Below are 20,518 nucleotides of genomic sequence, written 5' to 3'. Positions count from 1 at the left end.
GTGTTCCAGAAAAAATCCACTTCTGCTTTATTGACTATGCCGAAACCTTGACTGTGTGGACCACCACAAAATGTGGAAAACTCTTAAACAGAGGGGAATACCAGACCACCTGACCTGCCTCTTGAGAGATCTGTATGCAAGTTAGGAAGCAACCGTTAGAACTGGACATGAAACAACAGACTGGTTCCAAATAGGAAAAGGAGTATGTCAAGGCTGTATATTGTCACCCTGCTTATTTTACTTCTATGCAGAGTACATCAGGAGAAACGCTGGGCTGGAGGGAGCACAAGCTGGAATCAAGATTGCCGGGAGAAATATTAATAACCTCAGATATGCAGATGACACCACCCTTATGGCAGAAAGTGAAGAAGAACTAAAGAGTCTCTTGATGAAAGTGAAAGAGGAGAGTGAAAAAGTTGGCTTAAAGCTCAACATTCAGAAAACGAAGATCATGGCATCTGGTCCCATCACTTCATGGCAAATAGATGGGGAAGCAATGGAAACAGTGAGAGACTTTATTTTTGGGGGCTCCAAGATCACTGCAGATGGTGATTGCAGCCATGAAATAAAAAGACGCTTGCTCCTTGGAAGAAAAGTAATGACCAACCTAGAAAGCATATTAAAAAGCAGAGACATTACTTTGCCAACAAAGGTCCATCTAGTTAAAGCTATGGTTTTTCTAGTAGTCATGGATGGATGTGAAAGTTGGGCTATAAAGAAACCTGAGCACTGAAGAACTGATGCTTTTGAACTGTGGTGTTCGAGAAGACTCTTGAGAGTCCCTTGGACAGCAAGGAGATCCAACCAGTCCATCCTAAAGGAAATCAGTCCTGAATATTCATTGGAAGGACTGATGGTGAAGCTCCAATACTTTAGCCATCTGATGCGAAGAACTGACTCATTTGTAAAGACCCTGATGCTGAGAAAAAATTGAAGGTGGGAGGAGAAGGGGATGACACAGGATGAGATGGTTGGATGGCATCACTGACTCAATGGACATGAGTTTGAGTGAACTCCGGGAGTTGGTGATGGACAGGGAGGCCTGGCATGCTGCAGTCCATGGGGCTGCAAAGAGTCGGACACAACTGAGTGAACTGAACTGAACTGAACTGTGGTATGGGGAAACTCAGTAGGGCCTAGAGATCAGAGTCCACTCTGTATCCTGTTTTCTCTGCCTAGTCCACCAAACACTTGTTTACCAAACATTTAAATTTTCATCTCCATGTGAATTGTCTTTCTCCCTGCTGAAGTCCCTAACCCCTACTCCCAGCTCCCTCTTTTGTCTTAAGATGATACTTAAAGTGAGAATTTCATCCATTTTGGCAAGTATCTCAGTTTTCCTGCTCTCTTCCATGTACATGTGTTATTAAACTTTTGTTTGATTTCCTCCTGTTAATCTGTCTCATGTCAGTTTAATTTTTAGTCCAGCCAGAAGAACCTCAGAAGGATAGAGGAAAATTTCTTCCTCCCTGACAAGTGCAAGTCTTCTTGGATACTTTATTTTTATAGTAGGTGTACTGAGATATAAGTCACATACCATAAAGCTGACCATTTTAAAGTGTGCGATTCAGCGTTTTTTTTAGTATATTCACAAAGTTGTGCAGCCATAGTATCAACTTAGAACATCTTCATCTTTCTGTTAGAAAAAGAAAAAACATGCCTCAAACAGAACACTTGTGCTAAGACCCACCAAGACTTAGAAGTCGCTCAGTCGTGCTCAACTCTTTGCAATACCATGGACAGTAGCCTGCACCAAGCTCCTCCGTCCATGGGATTTTCTAGGCAAGAGTACTGGAGTGATTTGCCATTTCCTTCTCCACGGAATCTTCCTGACCCAGGGATCGAACCCAGGTCTCCTGCATTGTAGACAGACACTTTACTGTCTGAGCCACTGGGAAGTCCTAACCAATTGTAGTTCAGTGTCTCCCGGAACGCGACCTTGAACTAGTCAGTCTGGAATTACCTCGTCAGCACTAGGGAGGTAATCTGCCTAACGGACACCAGCCTTCTCCCAAAGGAAGGTGAGCTTGCCTGGAACAACCCACTCTGCTAGATACATCCTTTTCCCACCCCGTTCTGCCTATCAATGTCTTTCTTTCTCTACAGCTCCTGGGAGCACTTTTCTACATGTCAGATGGGATGCTGACTGAGTCATGAATTGTTGCTGAATAAAGGCAATTAAATCTTCAAATTTACTCAGTTGAATCATGTTTTTTAACAATAACTGAAAGAAACCCCATATAAACAGTCACTTTTTCTGTCTCTTCAACCCGCTGGCGACCACTAATTTACCTTCTGTCTCTCTGGATTTTCTGACTTCAAACACTTTATTCAAATGGAATCATACCATATGTGGCCTTTTGTGTCTGGCTTCTTCTACTTAGCATGTTTTCAACCTTCATCCATGCTGTAATATGTATGAATACCTCCTTTTTTGTTTTTATAAGAATGCCTGACTTTTTCATGCCTTAAGAAATCCATAAAGCAACATGGAGGTGAGATAGGGGAGAGACAGAATGAGAATTTGGACTTACAAGGTTCTACTGTATAGAACTGGGAATTATATTCAATATCCTATGATAAACCATAATGGAAAAGAAAATGAAAAAACATATGTCACTTTGCTGCACAAAATAAATGAACAACATTGTTAATCAACTATACTTTAATTTTTTAAAAAATTAAAAAAAAATAATCCATAAAACACATGCAAACAAATGGTTCTTTCAGTGATAAGGATTTGAGATTTCAAGGATATATCCAGGAATATTTCAAACAATGGAATATAAGGTAAGAAAAGATCCTGGCCTTCACAGTCTAATATAGAAGTAGGTGTTTTCTAACAGCAACAAAACTCAACTTTAGGTGGCCTATTATCAACACAAGTATAAATACACTCAGAAATGCCCCTTATACTATAATCTTCATTATTAAGATGACCACCGCTGTTAGTCAAAATCCAGTTTTCTCTTGCTTCATCAAGCACTAATGAAATGAAATAGCCTTTTTGGATCCAGGCTTTTTCTCTTCTCTAGATTTCCTAACTGCTCGCTCAGTCTACATCAACTCTCTGTCTCTGTGCTTTATGGATAAGAAGATTAAGTCCACACAGGTCTTGCTGAGACTGACACTGAGATATTGATGTCACCGACATTTCCTTAGCCCCACTCCCCAGAGAGACCAACCAAACTCCATCAGAGTAGATGCCAGACAGTGCTGGGCTCTCCCAGAAAGTGGTAGCAAATGCTTGGATATTGGATGTTTGTTGTGAAATAGGCTCTGAATGTTTGGATCTTTTCCGCTCTGAAGACCTCAAGTGATTTATTTATTTTTTCCTAAGGATTATATGAGACTGTGTATCATTAATACTGTCAGAGGCTTTCACTTGGATTAACAGATGATGGCTCATCATCAGTTTAGATAAGATACTGCCAGGTTTCCCTCTAGTTCTGCAAATGGTTTAGTAGTGGGGGAATACAGAGCGTCTTTAGAGTAAATATTTCACATCTCCTTCTTCTCACCCACACCCTCTGTCATATACACAACCCTGCCTGTTTCCCGAGCGACAGGTAACTGGGATGGAAACTGGTCTTGGACTCTCTTCTCAATCACAAACTCATCCTCTACCTTTGTATCACTGGATGTTAGGGCTGACTGGGTTTTGGAACTGTCTTTACATCTCCAGTATATGCTTTACATGAAAAAAATTAATCTTAGTAAAATACATATAAACTTTCTATGTTTAACCACTTTTAAATGTACAGCTGCTGCTGCTGCTAAGTTGCTTCAGTCGTGTCCGACTCTGTGCGACCCCATAGACAGCAGCCCGCTAGGCTCCTCTGTCCCTGGGATTCTCCAGGCAAGAATGCTGGAGTGGGTTGCCATTTCCTTCTCCAATGCATGAAAGTGAAAAGTGAAAGTGAAGTCTCTCAGTGGTGTCCGACTCTTAGCGACCCCATGGACTGCAGCCTACCAGGCTCCTCCATCCATGGGATTTTCCAGGCAACATTACTGGAGTGGGGTGCCATTGCCTTCTCCGAATGTTCAGCTAAGTAGTGTTAAACTACTAAGTGTGGAAAATTCTTTTAATTCCAGAAGAAACATCTGCTTCATTAACTATACTAAAGCCTTTGACTGTGTGGATCACAATAAACTGTGGAAAATTCTGAAAGAGATGGGAATACCAGACCACCTGACCTGCCTCCTGAGAAATCTGTATGCAGGTCAAGAAACAACAGTTAGAAAAATGGACATGGATCAACAGACTGGTTCCAAATTAGGAGAGGAGTCAAGGCTGTATACTGTCACCCTGCTTATTTAACTTCTATGCAGAGTACATCATGAGAAACGCTGGGCTGGATGAAGCACAAGCTGGAATCCAGATTGCTGAGAGAAATATCAGTAACCTCAGATATGCAGATGACACCACCCTTATGGCAGACAGTGAAGAGGAACTATACAGCCTCTTGATGAAAGTGAGAGAGGAGAGTGAAAAAGCTGGCTTAAAGCTCAACATTCAAAAAATGAAGATCATGGCATCCTGTCCCATCACTTTATGTCAAACAGATGGGGGAAACAATGGAAACAGTGACACCTTTATTTTCGTGGGCTCCAAAATTCACTGCAGATGGTGACTGCAGCCATAAAATTAAAAGACGCTTGCTCCTTGGAAGAAAAGCTATGACAAACCTAGACAGCATATTAAAAAGCAGAGACATTACTCTGCTGACACAACTGAGCTACTGAACTGAACTGAAGTAGTGTTAAGTACATTCATATTGTTGTATAACCAATCTCCAGAACTTTTATCTTGCAACACTGAAACTCTGTACTCATTACATATCCCTATTCCCTTCTTCCCCAGGCCATGTCAAACTATTCTACTTCCTATCTCTCTGAATTTGACTACTCTGGTTATCTCATATACTACATGGCATGTGACTAGCTTATTTCACTTAGCATATGGTCCTCAAGGTTCATCCACACTGTATCATGTCAGAATTTCCCGCCTTTCTAAGGTTGAACAGTATTTCATTGTATGTACGTATATGCAACATTTGGTTTATTCATTTGTCTGCCAGTGGACACTTGGGTTGCTTCTAAATTTTGGTTATTGTGAATAAGGCTGGTATACAAATATTTGAGAGTCTGCTTCCAAAGCTTTTGTGTGTATATATATATAGTATTTAGAAGTGGAATTGCTATTCATATGATGACTCTATATCTAACCTTTTCAGGAATCTCTATAACTTTTTTCCCTAGCAGCTATAGCACTTTACTTTTCCACAGAGCACAAGAGTTCCAATTTCTCCATGTCCTTGCCAACAACTTTCTTTCCTTCTCTTCTTCATCTCTTTCCCTGTTTCTTCTCTCCTCCCTACCTTCCTATTTTTGATAGTAGCCATCCTAATGGATGTTCAATATATTCTTTCTAAAGTTTTTTTTTGGTATTCATTTCAGGGTTTCCATATTTCTATAGTAGTAGTTTAGTCACTAAGTCTTGTCCGACTCTTGCAACCCCACAGACTCTATAGCCTGCCAGGCTCCTCTATCCATGGGATTCTCCAGGCAAGAATACTGGAGTGGGTTGCCATTTCCTTCTCCAGAGATCTTTCCAACCCAGGAATCAAACCTGCGTCTCCTGCATTGCAGTCAGATTCTTTATCGACTGAGCTATGAGGGAAGAAGCCATAATTCCATAAACGATGAAAAATTGTTGGCCACTGCGAATTGAAATAGTTTTGAAATCAAAACTGCCTTTGGATCCTGTAATAATGTTTTAGAAAAAAAAAAAGAGTTCTGCTAAAAATGTGATACCTATTGACTTAGACCAGAGAAGGAAATGGCAACCCACTCCAGTATTCTTGTTTGGAGAACCCCATGGACAGAGGAGCCTGGTGGCTACAGTCCATGAGTCACAAAGAGTTGGATATGACTGAGTACGCATGCACACAGGCACTGACTTAGACCAAGCAACTCTTCATTTTACTTGAGGATGAAGTTTGTTTCATTCAAAAACAAAAAACAAAAAACACACACCTCAAAAGACAAACTCCACCAATTATTAGGCTCTTACTTGTTGGAGGCCTAATGAGGCATACATCACCTCATTTATTCTCCACGACAACCCATGAAAGAGATGCTATTAACTCATATTCACAGTTCAGCAATTAGTGAAGCTGTAAGGAGCTACAGGTCTCAAAATGCTGCCTGCAGACAATTTCCAACCAAAAGGAAAGAGCTATAAAGCATCAGTCTTCTGGTTCTAACCTCACTCTGCTACCTCACCGACAACCAAACAGAAGAATGTCCACAAGTTGATCACACACCTTGCAACCTTCACCATTAATGTTGCATTTAAAATCCCTTGCCCAAAAGCTGTTAAGAAGTTCAGGTCTTCTGAGCATTAGCTGCCCGTCCTCCTTGCTTGTTGTTTAGTCGCTAAGTCATGTTGGACTCATGACCCCATGGTCTGTAGCCCATCCGGCTCCTCTGCTCACGGGATTTCCCAGGCAAGAATACTGGAGTGGGTTGCCATTTTCTTCTCCAGAGGATCTTCCTGATCCAGGGATTGAACCTGTGTCTCCTGAACTGGCTGATGGATTCTCTACCACTGAGCCACCAGAGAAGCCCATTCTCCTTGCTTGGCACCCTACGTATAGATGATATACTTCCCTTCACCACACACACACACACACACACACACACACACACACACACACACGCTATAAAAATATTCAGTCTCTAAAAGAGTGGCTAGTTCAACTCTGACATTTTAAGGAACTCATGGATCTCATATTTCTTTAATTAAATCACTATTAGTGCTGATTCAAAAGGAGCCTGCTCTGTGTTGATAGTAAAGAAAGCCCTTCCCTGCTGTAAGTATCTAAGACGAGAGGGACATATAGTAATTGAACCAAAGTGGGGATGAAAAATTCAATTATCAAATAATAAATTCTTTTCTATACATTGAGGAAAGTTGTTTTTAAATGTTTAAAAACTAAAAATGAGTTAATGATATTAGATTTCCAGGAATCTTTCTAATGAATGCTGCAACTTTACTAAAACAATCTCTTTTTTTCCCTAACTAGTCCATCTTTAAAACATCTTTAAAATCTTTTTACTCTACTAGTAAACTTTCTTTAAAACAAATATATGAAGGTACTTTATAGTTATAAATTTTCCACACTCATGTCATTTCTGATAAATCTGAAACGAATTTCTGTGTTGAATATTTTTCTTTCCCTTCCAGAAAGTAAATGACTCTGCAGGGTTTGGAGATGTCAGTGAACATGGCACTGTTAGTTTCTCAACTATCCTGCCCTCATTTGGCCTTCCAATAAATCAGATTCTCGCTGAAGTTTCAAACATCTTAAAAAATGAAAATAATGTTTTTGAAATTCCTAAAGAATGATGCGTTGATAAGAAAAAAAAAAAGCCAGTTTACTGCAGATGGCCTTATGTATGTGCAATGTACTTGTTCTAAGGAGATGGAGCTCCTCCAGGCACCATGAAGACCACAGCTACCCAGAGGCCAACATTCCAGCCTCGGGTTCCATCTGGCACCGAGCTGGGGGCTGATGGTCACAAACTGAGGCATAAAAATGAGTTAGAAGCTCTGATTCAAATGTTTGATTCTTCCATCTTATGCTCAGTAGGATCTGGAACAAGGAACTTCTTGGGACTTCAGTTCTCATCTGTAAAAATACCTATTCTTGTGGGACTCAAATGATGCACTGTAGGAAAGTATTTTGTAAATATGATAGAAATTCAAGGTTATAATATTAAGGGCTTATAAATATAAAGGTAGTTGTTATAAGCAAAAGAATGATATTTCTGTGACTCAATTTTAGACACTTTACATAAAGATTTTATTTATAGCACAGCCTCAGTCCATGTTGTTTAATATGGTTGATCAGAAGAATCACCTGAGGGAAATGTATGATACCTTTTTGTCATATAGCCATTAAGCCTCTAAGTACTAAGAGTCTATTTCAAAGCATGATCATTAGGAATTCAACAATGCAAAACTGATAGAGACGATAAACAAAATATAGCGGAAATGTGAATACATTATCTTTAAAAATGAATCTGATCATTTGTCAGTTTTAAAGTTTGCTAATCTTTCAATCAGGGCTTTCCCGGTGGCTCAGACCATAAAGAATCTACCTGCAATGCAGAAGATCTGGGTTTGATCTCTGGGTAGGGAAGATCCTCTGGAGCAGGGAATGGCAACCCACTCCAGTATTCTTGCCTGGGAAATCCTACAGACAGAGGAGCCTGGTGAGCTACAGTCCATAAGGTCACAAAGAGTCAGACATGACTCAGAGACTAACACTTTCACAGTCTTTCAATTAAAACATCCTTAAATACGTGATGGAGTTTTTTAGTAAATGAAAAAAAAAAAACCTTCCAAGTCTTTAAAAATATATTGAATTCATTTTGCAGCTGGCACAGGCAGAGAACAAACAGCCAGCCGATCCAGGAAAGGCTACTGCCAGTTCTGGTTTTCCTGGGATGACCCGGGATTAAATCCAAAGCCTGGTACACACGTCCTCCAATGCTGGAATATTATGAACTGCATAGTTTGAATGCGGTTTATTTCACTTGACTGTTTGTACTGTCTAATTTTACTTGACTGACTTAGTTTGCTGTTCTTAGCTCAAGCTCCACCACCTTGAAGCTGTATGATTTAATTGAAACAGAAGTTATTTAACTTCTTTCTCTCTGGTGTAAGATGAAACCCATACCCACATCTCACAGGATGACTGTGAGGAATAAATGAAATAATGTATAGGAAACTTACTACAGTACCTAGTAATAAATGAAAGCTATTTCCTAAATTCATCTGCATTTTGGATAAGTTATTTCCACCTCATATTTCAATTCTCAGTAATAAGAGCTAAAAGACCCTCAGAGTCTCCCAGTCCAACCACTCTGAGGGATGCACCATTGGGGAAGCTTGATGCCCTCTGCAGAGGAGTCCCAGAGTCAGTCCGAACTGCTAGCCTCTTCTTCCCCATCTGGGGACATTCCCATCTCTCCATCTCTCGGCTACAGAAAGATGATCAATCCAGCAGCGCTGTCTCTGAAGGAACAGCATTGGCTCCACTGGCATTCTGGTTGGGACACTGTTACTGGCATGGGGATGTCTCTGAAGGGGGCTTAGCCATCCCAGCCCTCTCCTGCTACATGCCAGCCATCATTCCACATCTCCATTTAAAGTCCTGCAATGACTTTTAAGAACAGAGAGTAGAATGGTGGGGACCAGGGCCTGGAGGTGGTGGGTGAGTTGGAGAGATGTTGTTTATAGGTACGAACGATAAATAAGTTGTGGAGATCTAATGCACAGCATAGCGATCATAGTCAACAATACTGTATTACCAACTTCAAAGTTGCTGAGACTAGATCTTGATTGTTCTCACCCCCAAAAGAAATAATTATGTGACATGTCAGAGCTATTATCTAATACGACTGCAGTAGTTGGATTGTAATATACAAACTAACACCTTTTATACCTCAAACTTACAAAATGTACTATGCTGATTATCTAAAACACAAACAAATAAACCAACCCCAAACCCTGCAATTACTCCCTTCTACCTTCAGGATCCAGACCAGTGCCTTCTGGTTGGAAGCTTTTACATTTTTTTTCAACTACGCAGGGACAGGCTGATCTCCTACCTGAACTTGTTTTCTTGCAACCTACTACTTTTATTTGGGAAAGAGCCTTTACATGACTGTGCTGCTGCTGCTGCTGCTAAGTCACTTCAATCGTGTCAGACTCTGTGCGACCCCATAGACGGCAGCCCACCAGGCTCCCCTGTCCCTGGGATTCTCCAGGCAAGAACACAGGAGTGGGTTGCCATTTCCCTCTCCAAAGTGAAAGTGAAGTCACTCAGTCGTGTCTGACTCTTAGTGACCCCATGGACTGCAGCCTACCAGGTTCCTCTGTCCATGGGATTTTCCAGGCAAGAGTACTGGAGTGGGCTGCCATCGCCTTCTCCAGATGATTGTGCATGTGTCCCCAAATTCACCTCTTGCAACATTTTGGTTCTGCAAAGTTCTAAATGCTTCCCTCTAAGTGTCCCTTCACCCTTCCTGTATATTCTTCAAACCACCAGAGGAAGAAGAACAAGACTTTCTCATGGAAGAACTATGATGCCCGGGAGAAGGCAAGGTTGTACTTGAGTTCATCCAAGAGTACCTTCTGACAACAGGGAGCGTGAACAATGGTCCAAATGTTCAGCAGGGGTGGGGGTGGGGGGGCGGTGCAGTGGCCCTCGGCTGCTATTTGCACTCACTGGAGGAAATGAAAATTCTACCGTTAATGAATAATTCCCTTTTAAAGTGCAAATGAATAAAATGAGCTCTGCTAACTCCTACCTTAATAGAACTTTATTTCACAGAATTTCAAAATAGGATTTATTCGGGTCATTTAAAAATGTTCTCAGAGCAACAATTCTAGAGCAGCACTGTAGGGAGCAGGGTGTATACTCAAAGAGGAAAAGTGAAACAAAGGGAAATACGTACTTTCCAATTTCTGTGATTTTTTTTTTTTTTGTATTGGTATTCTTACTGTCTCCAACAATACCATATTAATAGCTTGGCAAAGGCTGACTTCCTCACGCTGACAAACATGGATGCAAACAGTAACTCCAACATTCTGGGAAGCATTGTGTCAGACTAGCTCTGGACGTACTTGAGAGAGTAGCCGTGACACCACCATGACACGTGTTTGACACGTGTCACACTGGACAGGTGAACGCGTCTTACAATGATGGGTCTCCTTGCAGAGGCAAGCATTAATCACCACCACCACAAATGTAGCTAGGACACTGGCCCACAGGCTGAGCAATTTATATGGATCATTTTGTGCAGTCCCAAGGATGCTGTGCATGGGATACTAGGGCTGGACCCATTTTATGGATGATAAAGTTGAAGCATAAATAACTTGCCCAGGAGTATATGAACTAAGACACAGTACCGGTGTGGAACTCCAGCAGTCTGACTGCCGGGCTGTTTGCTTTGACACTGTTCTACACCGACTCTCTACGGCGAAAGGCCTCCATCACTGTCAGACAAGGTGGTCGAGCAGAAGGGAAGGGCGTGTGGTCGACTGATCTCTCCCTCATCTGGCGACTAGAAAACTGCAGCTGGATGATGAAGAGGCTTGCCCTGGACCAGACCAATGACTGATGACACGGCCAGGATGGGCTCCTGCATGTATCTGAGGACGCGTCTCCTCACCTCAGACGGCTACAGCTTAGAAACTTCGCCTTTTCAAGCAAGAAGAGCACAGATCCCAAACCACACAGTAAGATGTTAGCAAGCTCCCATGTACTAATGGATTTAAGATAAAAATATCCCTTAAAAAATTACATAGGCAAACCTCCTATGATGTGGCATTTGGGGAATTAAATGGAATAGGCAGGAATAAGAGTGCACGGCATGCTTAGAGCAGTCCTCTTTAAAAGGTCTATTCACGCACCACTCTGCCCTTGCCTTACTGGTTTTGTTCTTCCTGAGATGTTAATATCACCATGGCAACAAGACTATGCTTCATGAATTAGCCACATGGTGACTTTCCCATAACTCACATTCCTTTGCTAAGTGCTCCCCAATCTTCATTTTCATTCCAAAGGAGGGTTATATAACCCATTAAAAAAGTATCTTTAATGCTATTGAGCCTATATTAGGAGATAAACACTGTATTATATTTGAAAACACATATCAATAAAAATGAATGCGTATGTGTGTGTGTTTGGGCTCAACCCAAGTGAAGGAATGACATCTAGTTAAAAAATAGGACTGTAGAATGCAGGGAAAATATTTTTTTTAAATGTACTTGCAGTGATAGGGCCATACAAATCACAGCAAAGTCTCCAGAAGCCCTCGGTCCCTATAAACACGTGACAAAAAGTCACCTTCCTGCTGGAGCTATGCTCAACTCTTCTCCTTCTCCATGTTTGAGTAGCTGATGCCCATTCCTAGCTCTGTCTGGCATTGCCCTTGATAGCTCATAAACTGAGGCGCTACTCCAGACACTTAACCGAACAAAGCTTGGCAGCAGCTCTTGGTGACAGACCCTTTGTCCTAGGTTTGTTTTCCAAGGTCAACTATGCTGCTCAGTTTGAAATCAACTTGCCTCTCAGTGTCTGACAGTCAATACCTGGGTTTGGTGCACTTGCCTATACCTCTCTATTAGAATCCTATGGATTTCTCATCTCCCTTAATGCAGCTCATATCAGTTTGGAAAGTGGGACCCTGACACCAGGTTGAAGCTCAGTCTGAAATTCTGACAGATCAGGAAGAGGGCTGGGGCTTGAAGAAAGCAGGTTTAAATAGGTACTGGGTGCCCAGGAGTCGTGGATAAGGAGCCCTGAAAGTTATTTGTTCGTTCATTCTTGAATTCAATAAATACAGGGTTGGTCAAAAGTTCATTCAGATTTTTCCATAATGTGTTACGGAAAACCTCGAATGAACTTTTTGGCCCACCCAAAATAATAGTCCTTCCCAGTGCTAGGTGCTGGGTTATACACCAGGAATTCCAAAACGTGTAGCAGCACATAAATCTGCCCTTGAGGAGCTTCAAGTCCTGCAGGGAGGCAAAGCACGGAGTGTGGGAGGCCTACTTCATGATACTTCTACTTCAGCCTGAATAGGACTGCTCAGATAATGCACATATCTTAGTAAAGAATTAGGGGAGAGTCTGTGTTGTATGGTTGAGCATTCTAGGGCCTCAACAATTTAATAGCATCAGGACAGTGGGTTAATTGAGTCTGAACCTCCAGGTCTAGCTTATAGCAGAAGCGCTTTAATGTTTGCTAGGTGGAATTTAACTGAGAAAGGAAATCTCCTGATAATGTTTATCCATAGACATCATGCTGACCCCATGTCAACCTCTTATTTGGGTAGAATGTAAAATCCAACACTTCTATGTTACCATCAATGGGGTTAGTAGTTCAACTGTCTAAAACCACTGCTCTCACTTTAATCAAAAATTAAGATACTTTAGATAAAGTAGCCTTTCTTGTGACTTAACTGAGTTCCAAAAGTGGCCAAGCCTCTGCTAAAACTGTTCAAAACATCTAAAAAGGCAGTACAATCGGACATGTTAACTGTGACACAGATGCCAAGATCTATCACATGCAATTAGAACATCACACAGCTAAATAGCTGAGCCACAGTCTCTCAGCATCCCTGGACAGGGCGCCTTCACAGATGGAGATTTAGGCTGTATAGGATAGTAGGAATTGAACCTTTTTGAAATGTAGTTACTAAAGATAGTATCAACTATAAAACTCATCATTCTTCACTAAGTTTTCTTTTCTTTTGTTAGCTGCACTGTGTGGCATGCAGCTCTTAGTTCCCTGACTAGGGATTGAACTTATGCCCCCTGCAACGGAAGCACAGTGGTCTTAACCACTGGACACCAAGGAAGTCCCCCAAACTCACTATTCTTAACAGAAGGATTAACATGGCACACAAATTGCATTTGAGTTATTTTATACACATAGTGACTCTATAGATAATTAAGATTTCCTTTGTCAAAAAGTGAAAACTATATAACCCGTGCTTCCCTTCTATTAATACTATATGCATCAAAGTGCTTAGAGGCTACATTTATTCTCCAGTTGTATTCACTAGTCTTTTCTAGCTGCTTGGTAACATTTACTTTTCCTTTTTCCTTCTTACATGTCTTACTTTGCAAAGCTCCCGAAATCCTTCTGGAAACAAATGAGGTATAACACTCAAACACATAAAATCCCTAATCCTTTCAGAGATCAAAACCAAAAAGTACTACATACCAAGACCAATAGAAGGATGTTTTATTCAGTTATCTTCCCCAAATGGGAAGGTAAATAATAATTTACAAGAGAAAGGTCAATGACAAGAGTGAAGATTAAGTTAGGTGGTCCACTACATTCGATGAAAAAACTCTTAGCCAGCAAAGTATGCATCTATCTTCTTCAATCAATAAAAAGGAATTTTGCAGGCATCCAATAATATGATTTAGCTTTTACTTACTAAAGTGCATAAATGCTCCTGACTGGAATGACAATCAGTAGCAGCTCTGGTGTGTCTTAGTCACATTCTCTTTCCCAAGAGAGCCAGGAAAATTTGCTAAGGGAGCAAGGGTCACGCATAAATTCAGATGGTGTCAAGGCCATCTCAGCACATGAATGCAGAACGCAAAGTGTGCTGACGCTGCACTGCGGTATTCAGCACTTACTCTATTTACTCCCTGCAGCAGACCCACGAGGCTGAACAGGTCTCCATGGATAATCCAAAAGGAAATATTTAAGATGTCAGACAGGATATCTTACATATATATGGCAGAATTACAATACAAACGTCCATATTTACATCATAATAAAAATCTAATGTAACAGGTAATCATGCTGTGAAGCAGTTACCATCACTGATACTAGGGGTATACACTGGCTAGGATCAGCTTTCTTGCTGCCTAAATTAGCTAGCACTACAAAGAAGCAGAGAAAGCAATCCGTTCTACTGTGTTCTACCTTGAGTTACACCATGTTTGGTTCTGCCTCCTATCGGCCTTGGACATGTACGTGGACTGCGTGCAGGAAATGATTCCAGAAGGGTGATTCCCCCCTGCTATCCCCACTTCTCTTTGCCAGCAGGTAGCCACCCATTCTCGAGGTCATGCTCTCAGCCCATAAAGAACCTCAAGACTGTATCTGCCTTTCTTCAGTGATCTGTCACAGCCAGGAAGCAGACATCACGGCCTCCCTCAGACAATGGTGGCTGCTGTTGTTTTTTAACTTGACCTCTAACTTTCTAATCAATACCTCTAGCTCAACCTGGTTCCTGAAGAACATGATTTACAGTTATGATTTGCAGCTAGCTCTCAGCAACTGAGGCTTACTGATCCTTTATTGTTTTGACCAGGCAAAATCAGATCCCATCTGTGTTCCGGGGCATTTTACTTTCACCTGCTGTTTCTGCTACATTCCTGAGAGAACTCTGACCTAGGAAGAACCCGCTTAAGGTGGGAAGGGAGGGGACTCTAACACAAAAGGCTGGATGCTGGATATAATATTACTAGAGATTTGGAACCCACAATGTGCTTGTGGAGGCAACTAGCACTTGCCTCTGATTAAGCTCTTCATGAAGACCAGTCCAGCTCAGACCTCCTACAGCAAGCCATCCGTCAGCCACTGCAGAGGGGAGCTGGGCTTTCCAGTATGAGCAACAGTCCAGACATCCTAGTAAGTACAATCAAATTCTGCCACAGCCTTCAGCTCAGAATGCTACGAGGCCTCACTAATTAGGAATGACTGGGAGTAAGTGTCAGCAAAAGGTCTGAAATTCAACATTTTAAACAAAGGCACAATGCAACTATCTTAAATCACATATGGTAATTCAGACAAGGTTAACAACAATGGTCTGAGGTCTCCACTGATCTTTAATCGATCAATTAGCATCATTTGTAATTACCATAGTAATTGTTTTAATGTAAATGGATGCTTTGGAATTGCTTGAAGGAGGCTGAAAATACTGTAATTTGTCCTCTTAAATTGTTTAAACATTGTCCCAATCTTGTTTTCAGCAGCATCAGGAAATTTCTGAACAATGGCACCAAGACAAACTTCAAACACTACCCTGACATGAATTTTCCAAATGTCCTAATTAGAAGATGCGACTTAATGAGGTTTTCTGTGAATTAGAGAAATGAAACCAGAAGAATGCATCTTACAGACACGGGGTTTTTACACATCGGCATGCCCTGTTTATACATGACTTAAAGAAGTGCTTAGCTTTGTCCTTCTAAATGTCACACAAGCCCTTGGGTCTGCTGAAGCCCAAGGATGCTATTAATGCAATAAGAACACTCACAGCTCTAGAGTGACAAGAGCTGCCTTATTTAAACTGATAAAAGCTTTTAGCAGGCTGAAGACAATCGGATAGGAAATAGCTTTTATGTTAGTACAATGTTAGCTCTTATTAATTTTTATAGGATTAATGAATTATAGGAAGGATGAGAAAAATGAACCCCTAACATCATCAGAGTGCGACAGAAGACTGAAGGGGTGAAGAGCTTTGGGGCCGAAATTCTGCCTTTTCTCATTTGCTAGCTCTATCATCTGGACCAGCCATTTCTCGTCTCTAAGTCTCGGTTTCCTCTTCTGTAAAACAGGGACACAAACACTTTTCTTGACATAAGAATTCATGAAATAAAAATGCTCAGCTTGGCGTCTGCTTCAAAGATGGCATTACTTTTACGGCTGCTACAGCTACTGCTAGTACCAGTATTATGATCGTTCTCCCTATCTGGTCTATTGCCACTTCTCCCCTAACAAGTGAGGTTTTTAGCAAAAATGATACTTCAGATCCTATGTTCAAAATCACAGTGTTGCTGCTGCTGGTGATGATGCGTCAGACGCTGTGCTAAGTGTTCTCCACACTCTCCTATTTCTCAGTGACCCAGGGCAGGAGGGCTCATGTTATCTTATTATTACGATTTGTTCTTTAATTTCACAATCCACGTTAACTTCATCTTATCAATGAGGAAACTGATGGACACAGAAAGAAAAGTTAAATCCAACACAGGAGGCCAGGGAGTCTGAATCCTGAGTCCCCACATCTGACCACTTCTATATTCTGCTTCCTGCTTTGCTTCTATTTCTGATGATACTGTTGCTGACGATCAAGCCCAGCCCAAGACTGGTTTCTGCATTCAGAGCCCTATTACTCTGGATCTCTGAGTTGCTGTCCAGGGGTACATGTGATACTGTAATTCCTTTCGCTATGAATATGAACTTATTCGGGTTACAGAATCTTGTTACACATTCTGAAAGTGTATAGGGGATAGAAGATAAGAGCAAAAGGTGGCCTCTATTACTTGGGTTCTGAGATTTGGGCCTCAGATACAGTTCATTCCCATCTGGAAGATCAAGACTCTGATTTCTACAGCACTGTTAGTGCTATCAGACCCATTTCATACACACTCAGAAATTTCAGCCTGGAGGCACAGCCTGTAGTTTCCAGATGTGCTTATTCACATCACATCTATATGTCACTCATTTATCACACACCCATCCCCACTTCCGATCTTGGTTTCCTTTTCCTGCTAGAAAATAGGCATACCTGTCTACAAGCAAGAAAGTGCACTAGGAAAAGTAGAAAACACAGCTTCCGCTGACGGGGAGGACCCTTGGAGGTCACCTGGCCTGACCGCCTCCTCATGCTGGGGGAGTAGGGTCAAGAATCGTTTCAAATGCTTTGAGGGCACGTCAGATTGCAGCACTCTTACCCGTGCAGTGAAGTCCACAGCAGCTGCTCGGTTTAACAGCAATGTGGCTACGTTGATATTTCCATAGTGGGCAGCTATGTGGAGCGGAGTGAAGCCACTCTGGAAAGAAAACACAGCAGACGTTCAACTGATCCCTGCTGGCCTCTTGTCTCACATGTTAATACCACAACCCTGCCCAGATCAAAACGAGGAAGCAAAATATGCTGAGGTCCGCATTCCATTCTGTACTAGGTTTCTTTCCATTAGTGCCAATTGCTCATAGGATTTCAAAGGGATGCCAGACTCACAGGGAGAGGAATAGCCAGGAAGGAACCAAGGGTGGAGACTGAGCCATTTTTGTAATCTGGGAGCAGAACTACACAGAAGCCAACATGTCCAAAAGTTAAAATAGGGGTGACAAGAAATATCTTGATAGCTCACAGAAAGTTCGATGAGTACCACTGTTGTATTATTGATGGTAGAACTGTCCATTGAAACTGTCAAAATTTCACTAGTATTATATATTCAATATAGAGTCAAATTAACCAACAGTAAAAGCCAATTTTAATGATAAAAGCAATTTGGGGGGAAGAGGTGCTATTACAGTTGGTCTTGAATCATGGTGAATGCATTTCATAAAGAAATTGACAAGCTGGTCTCTTTATTAGCAAATGCCTATTCAATAACCCCTTTTTCTGGATTGTTCATACCAAGATCATTTTACTTCCTTGAAAAATGCTAAAACATGCAGCGATTTACTTAGTCCCCAAAGATTTCAACCTTATAGGAACTAGATGCATTTCTAAGTCGTCAGCAAGCTTCTCAGCCATGCTAGCGGTCTGACTGATTCTTGTCAAGGGTGGGTCACAGGGTACCCTTCCGAGGTAACTTTCATTTTGCTGACACCACTGAGGGCGAGTGTCATGCAGAAATCTGAAGATTCAGTCCTAGATGAGTAGAATGACAGGGTTGTCTGCAGCTGTAGGTAGAGCTGAGAAGTTTCTCAAGTGTCAAGATGCTTCATGTCACAGGACTCTATTGTAGTACCCTTAAGTTTCAAGGATGCCTAATACTTCCTCCTTTCAAACACCAGGTTCAGCTGCAGAAAGCCCTGGTAATCAAACTACTATCTCCTCTGGCACATGCTACTTTGAGGGTGGGGGTAGGAAGCAGGTATCTAGCCTACAGACGGCAATGCAAAGAAGAAGGGAAAGAAACGAGGCGGCAGCACTAAGGAATGGGAAAATGGTGATGCAGATATAGATTAAATGTACACGGATATACATATATATATATACCTCTGTTGTTCTATTCACCACCATCTAGGTTAACACATTTGGAAGCAAAGAGGAGGAAAAAATGAACGGTTAGTTTGCTATCGGTGATCATGGATGGCAGAAAGCTCATGACAGCTAGGTAATGCAGATGGAAGCTCTAATGGCAGCACAAAAGGCACAGAAAGAAAGCTAGACTGAATGAAGGGCTACACGATGGCCTATTCCAAATGCCACGTTTCCTTCACAGACACTTGTAAGTAATGTGTGTCCAGACAATGGGAGTTGTTGGCTGGGACTCTGGCTGCTGGCATGCCTTCTGCAGCTGATCAATACTCAGTGTATTGCCTGCCGTCTTAGATAGCAACCAAAAATTTATTTGGCACACACTGTGGCTAGCATTTTATAATTTTTCACCTTGATGTTGGAACTGAAGTGCTAAATACATTAAAAATACATGTTCAAAGGAAGGACATTATCGGGTGTCTCTCGATTGATTTCTGTTGAGGTGGCCACCTATTAGCACATATGGGGCAGCACCCACAGGTCCCTTCCAGCTGTAGATGCCAAGGGTAGGGGTGCTGCGCCTTCAACTGGATGTCTTGGGGGCACGATTTTATTCCTTTCAGCGCAGTTAAGTGTTTGCGTAAGCATGCCCAAAGGGAGCCCAGGCGTTCTTCACGTTTGGGTGCCTAACAGAGGAGGATGCCGTGTGACTAGTGTGTTTCCCAGGGCCTCACCTTTGACTCCACATCCGCATTGTTGTCATTCTGCAGCAGCAGGGCAGCGGCTTTCGTGTCATCTTTTCGGGCAGCGATGTGAAGAGCTGGAAGACGCACTTTTCCTTTTGTGTCGTTTTCTAGCAGAAGTGACACTACTTGATCATGACCTTGTTGCAAAGCTACTGCCAGTGGTGTGAAGCCATCCTGCAAATAGATTATGGGTCAAGATTGGCCCCTACAGATATTTTCTTCTTGATTAACAAATAAGAAGGTGATCGAGTGTCAATTTTTGTTCACAGTTATTAAAGCTGACATAGTCAAGTAGTTCCACATATATGTGGAAAGATATTAAAAAATACATACATACATATATATACACACACACCCCAAAACAGACAATAATTTTAAAGGTAAATTTCCACCATTATTTCAAACTATTTTATCCAGTACTTTGTTGCCTAGTATATCTTGTCTGCTTCATCACTATACCTTGTAACCTAGTGTATATTTCGTACTCAATTACTATATGTGAATTAATGAACTATACTCATTGCTGTTTTAAGGAAGGTATACACGAAAGACTCTTGGCTTCTCTGACCAATAAAAGAATGGATCATATAAAACATGACTAGAAGCAACTCAGACATACACACATATCTGTACAGTTAGTCTTCCTACTGTACTGCCCTGGGACTTGACACAGAGAAGACAGCTACAGATTTCACTGCAGCTGGAAAATCTAGCATTACTGACCATAAAAAAGAAAGCACAGAGGAGAATATCCTGAGTTGTTGTTATTGTTGTTTAGCTGCAAAGTTGTGTCTGATTCTTTGCAACCCCACGGACTACAGCCCATTAGGTTCCTCTGTCCATGGGATATCCCAATTAAGAATGAGTGAGTTGCCATTTCCTTCTCCAGGGTATCTTCCTGATCCAGAGATCGAACCTGCCATCTCCTGCTTGGCAGGTGGATTCTTTTCCAATGAGCCACCTGGGAAGCCATTGAATATCCTAAGACTGGCTCCCAAATTTTAAATCTGTAATACTTTAATTATCGCACACTCAAAAGAACATTTCAAAGTCATATTCGCTAGACAATTGGCAAGTAGGTTACTTTATTATTCTATTCAGATCATGGTATTTATTATCTATAGTAAATAATATTTATTATTTGTAGTACAAACAATACTCCTTGTGGTACAAAGCAAGGACTGCTCTAATGGAAGAGTGCTTGTAAGGGAAAAAGAAAAAACATAGTT

General features: G+C 41.5%; 1 protein-coding gene across 1 annotated transcript in view; it reads right to left on the bottom strand.

Annotated features, from left to right (window-relative positions):
• Positions 1 to 20,518, bottom strand: part of ANK3 (ankyrin 3) — a 375,681-nt gene that overhangs the window by 214,832 nt on the left and 140,331 nt on the right. The window contains exons 6-7 of the mRNA XM_052641329.1: positions 19,278 to 19,463; positions 17,285 to 17,383 (exon numbers count right to left, since the gene is read on the bottom strand). Coding sequence (XP_052497289.1) covers positions 17,285 to 17,383; positions 19,278 to 19,463 — 285 coding nt within the window. The remainder of the gene's footprint in view (positions 1 to 17,284; positions 17,384 to 19,277; positions 19,464 to 20,518) is intronic.

This window comes from Budorcas taxicolor, chromosome 5 (genome assembly GCF_023091745.1).
Source record: "Budorcas taxicolor isolate Tak-1 chromosome 5, Takin1.1, whole genome shotgun sequence".
Lineage (NCBI taxonomy): Eukaryota > Metazoa > Chordata > Mammalia > Artiodactyla > Bovidae > Budorcas > Budorcas taxicolor.
The sequence above is the reverse complement of the archived record's forward strand: the minus strand, read 5'-3'. Positions and strand labels throughout refer to the sequence as shown.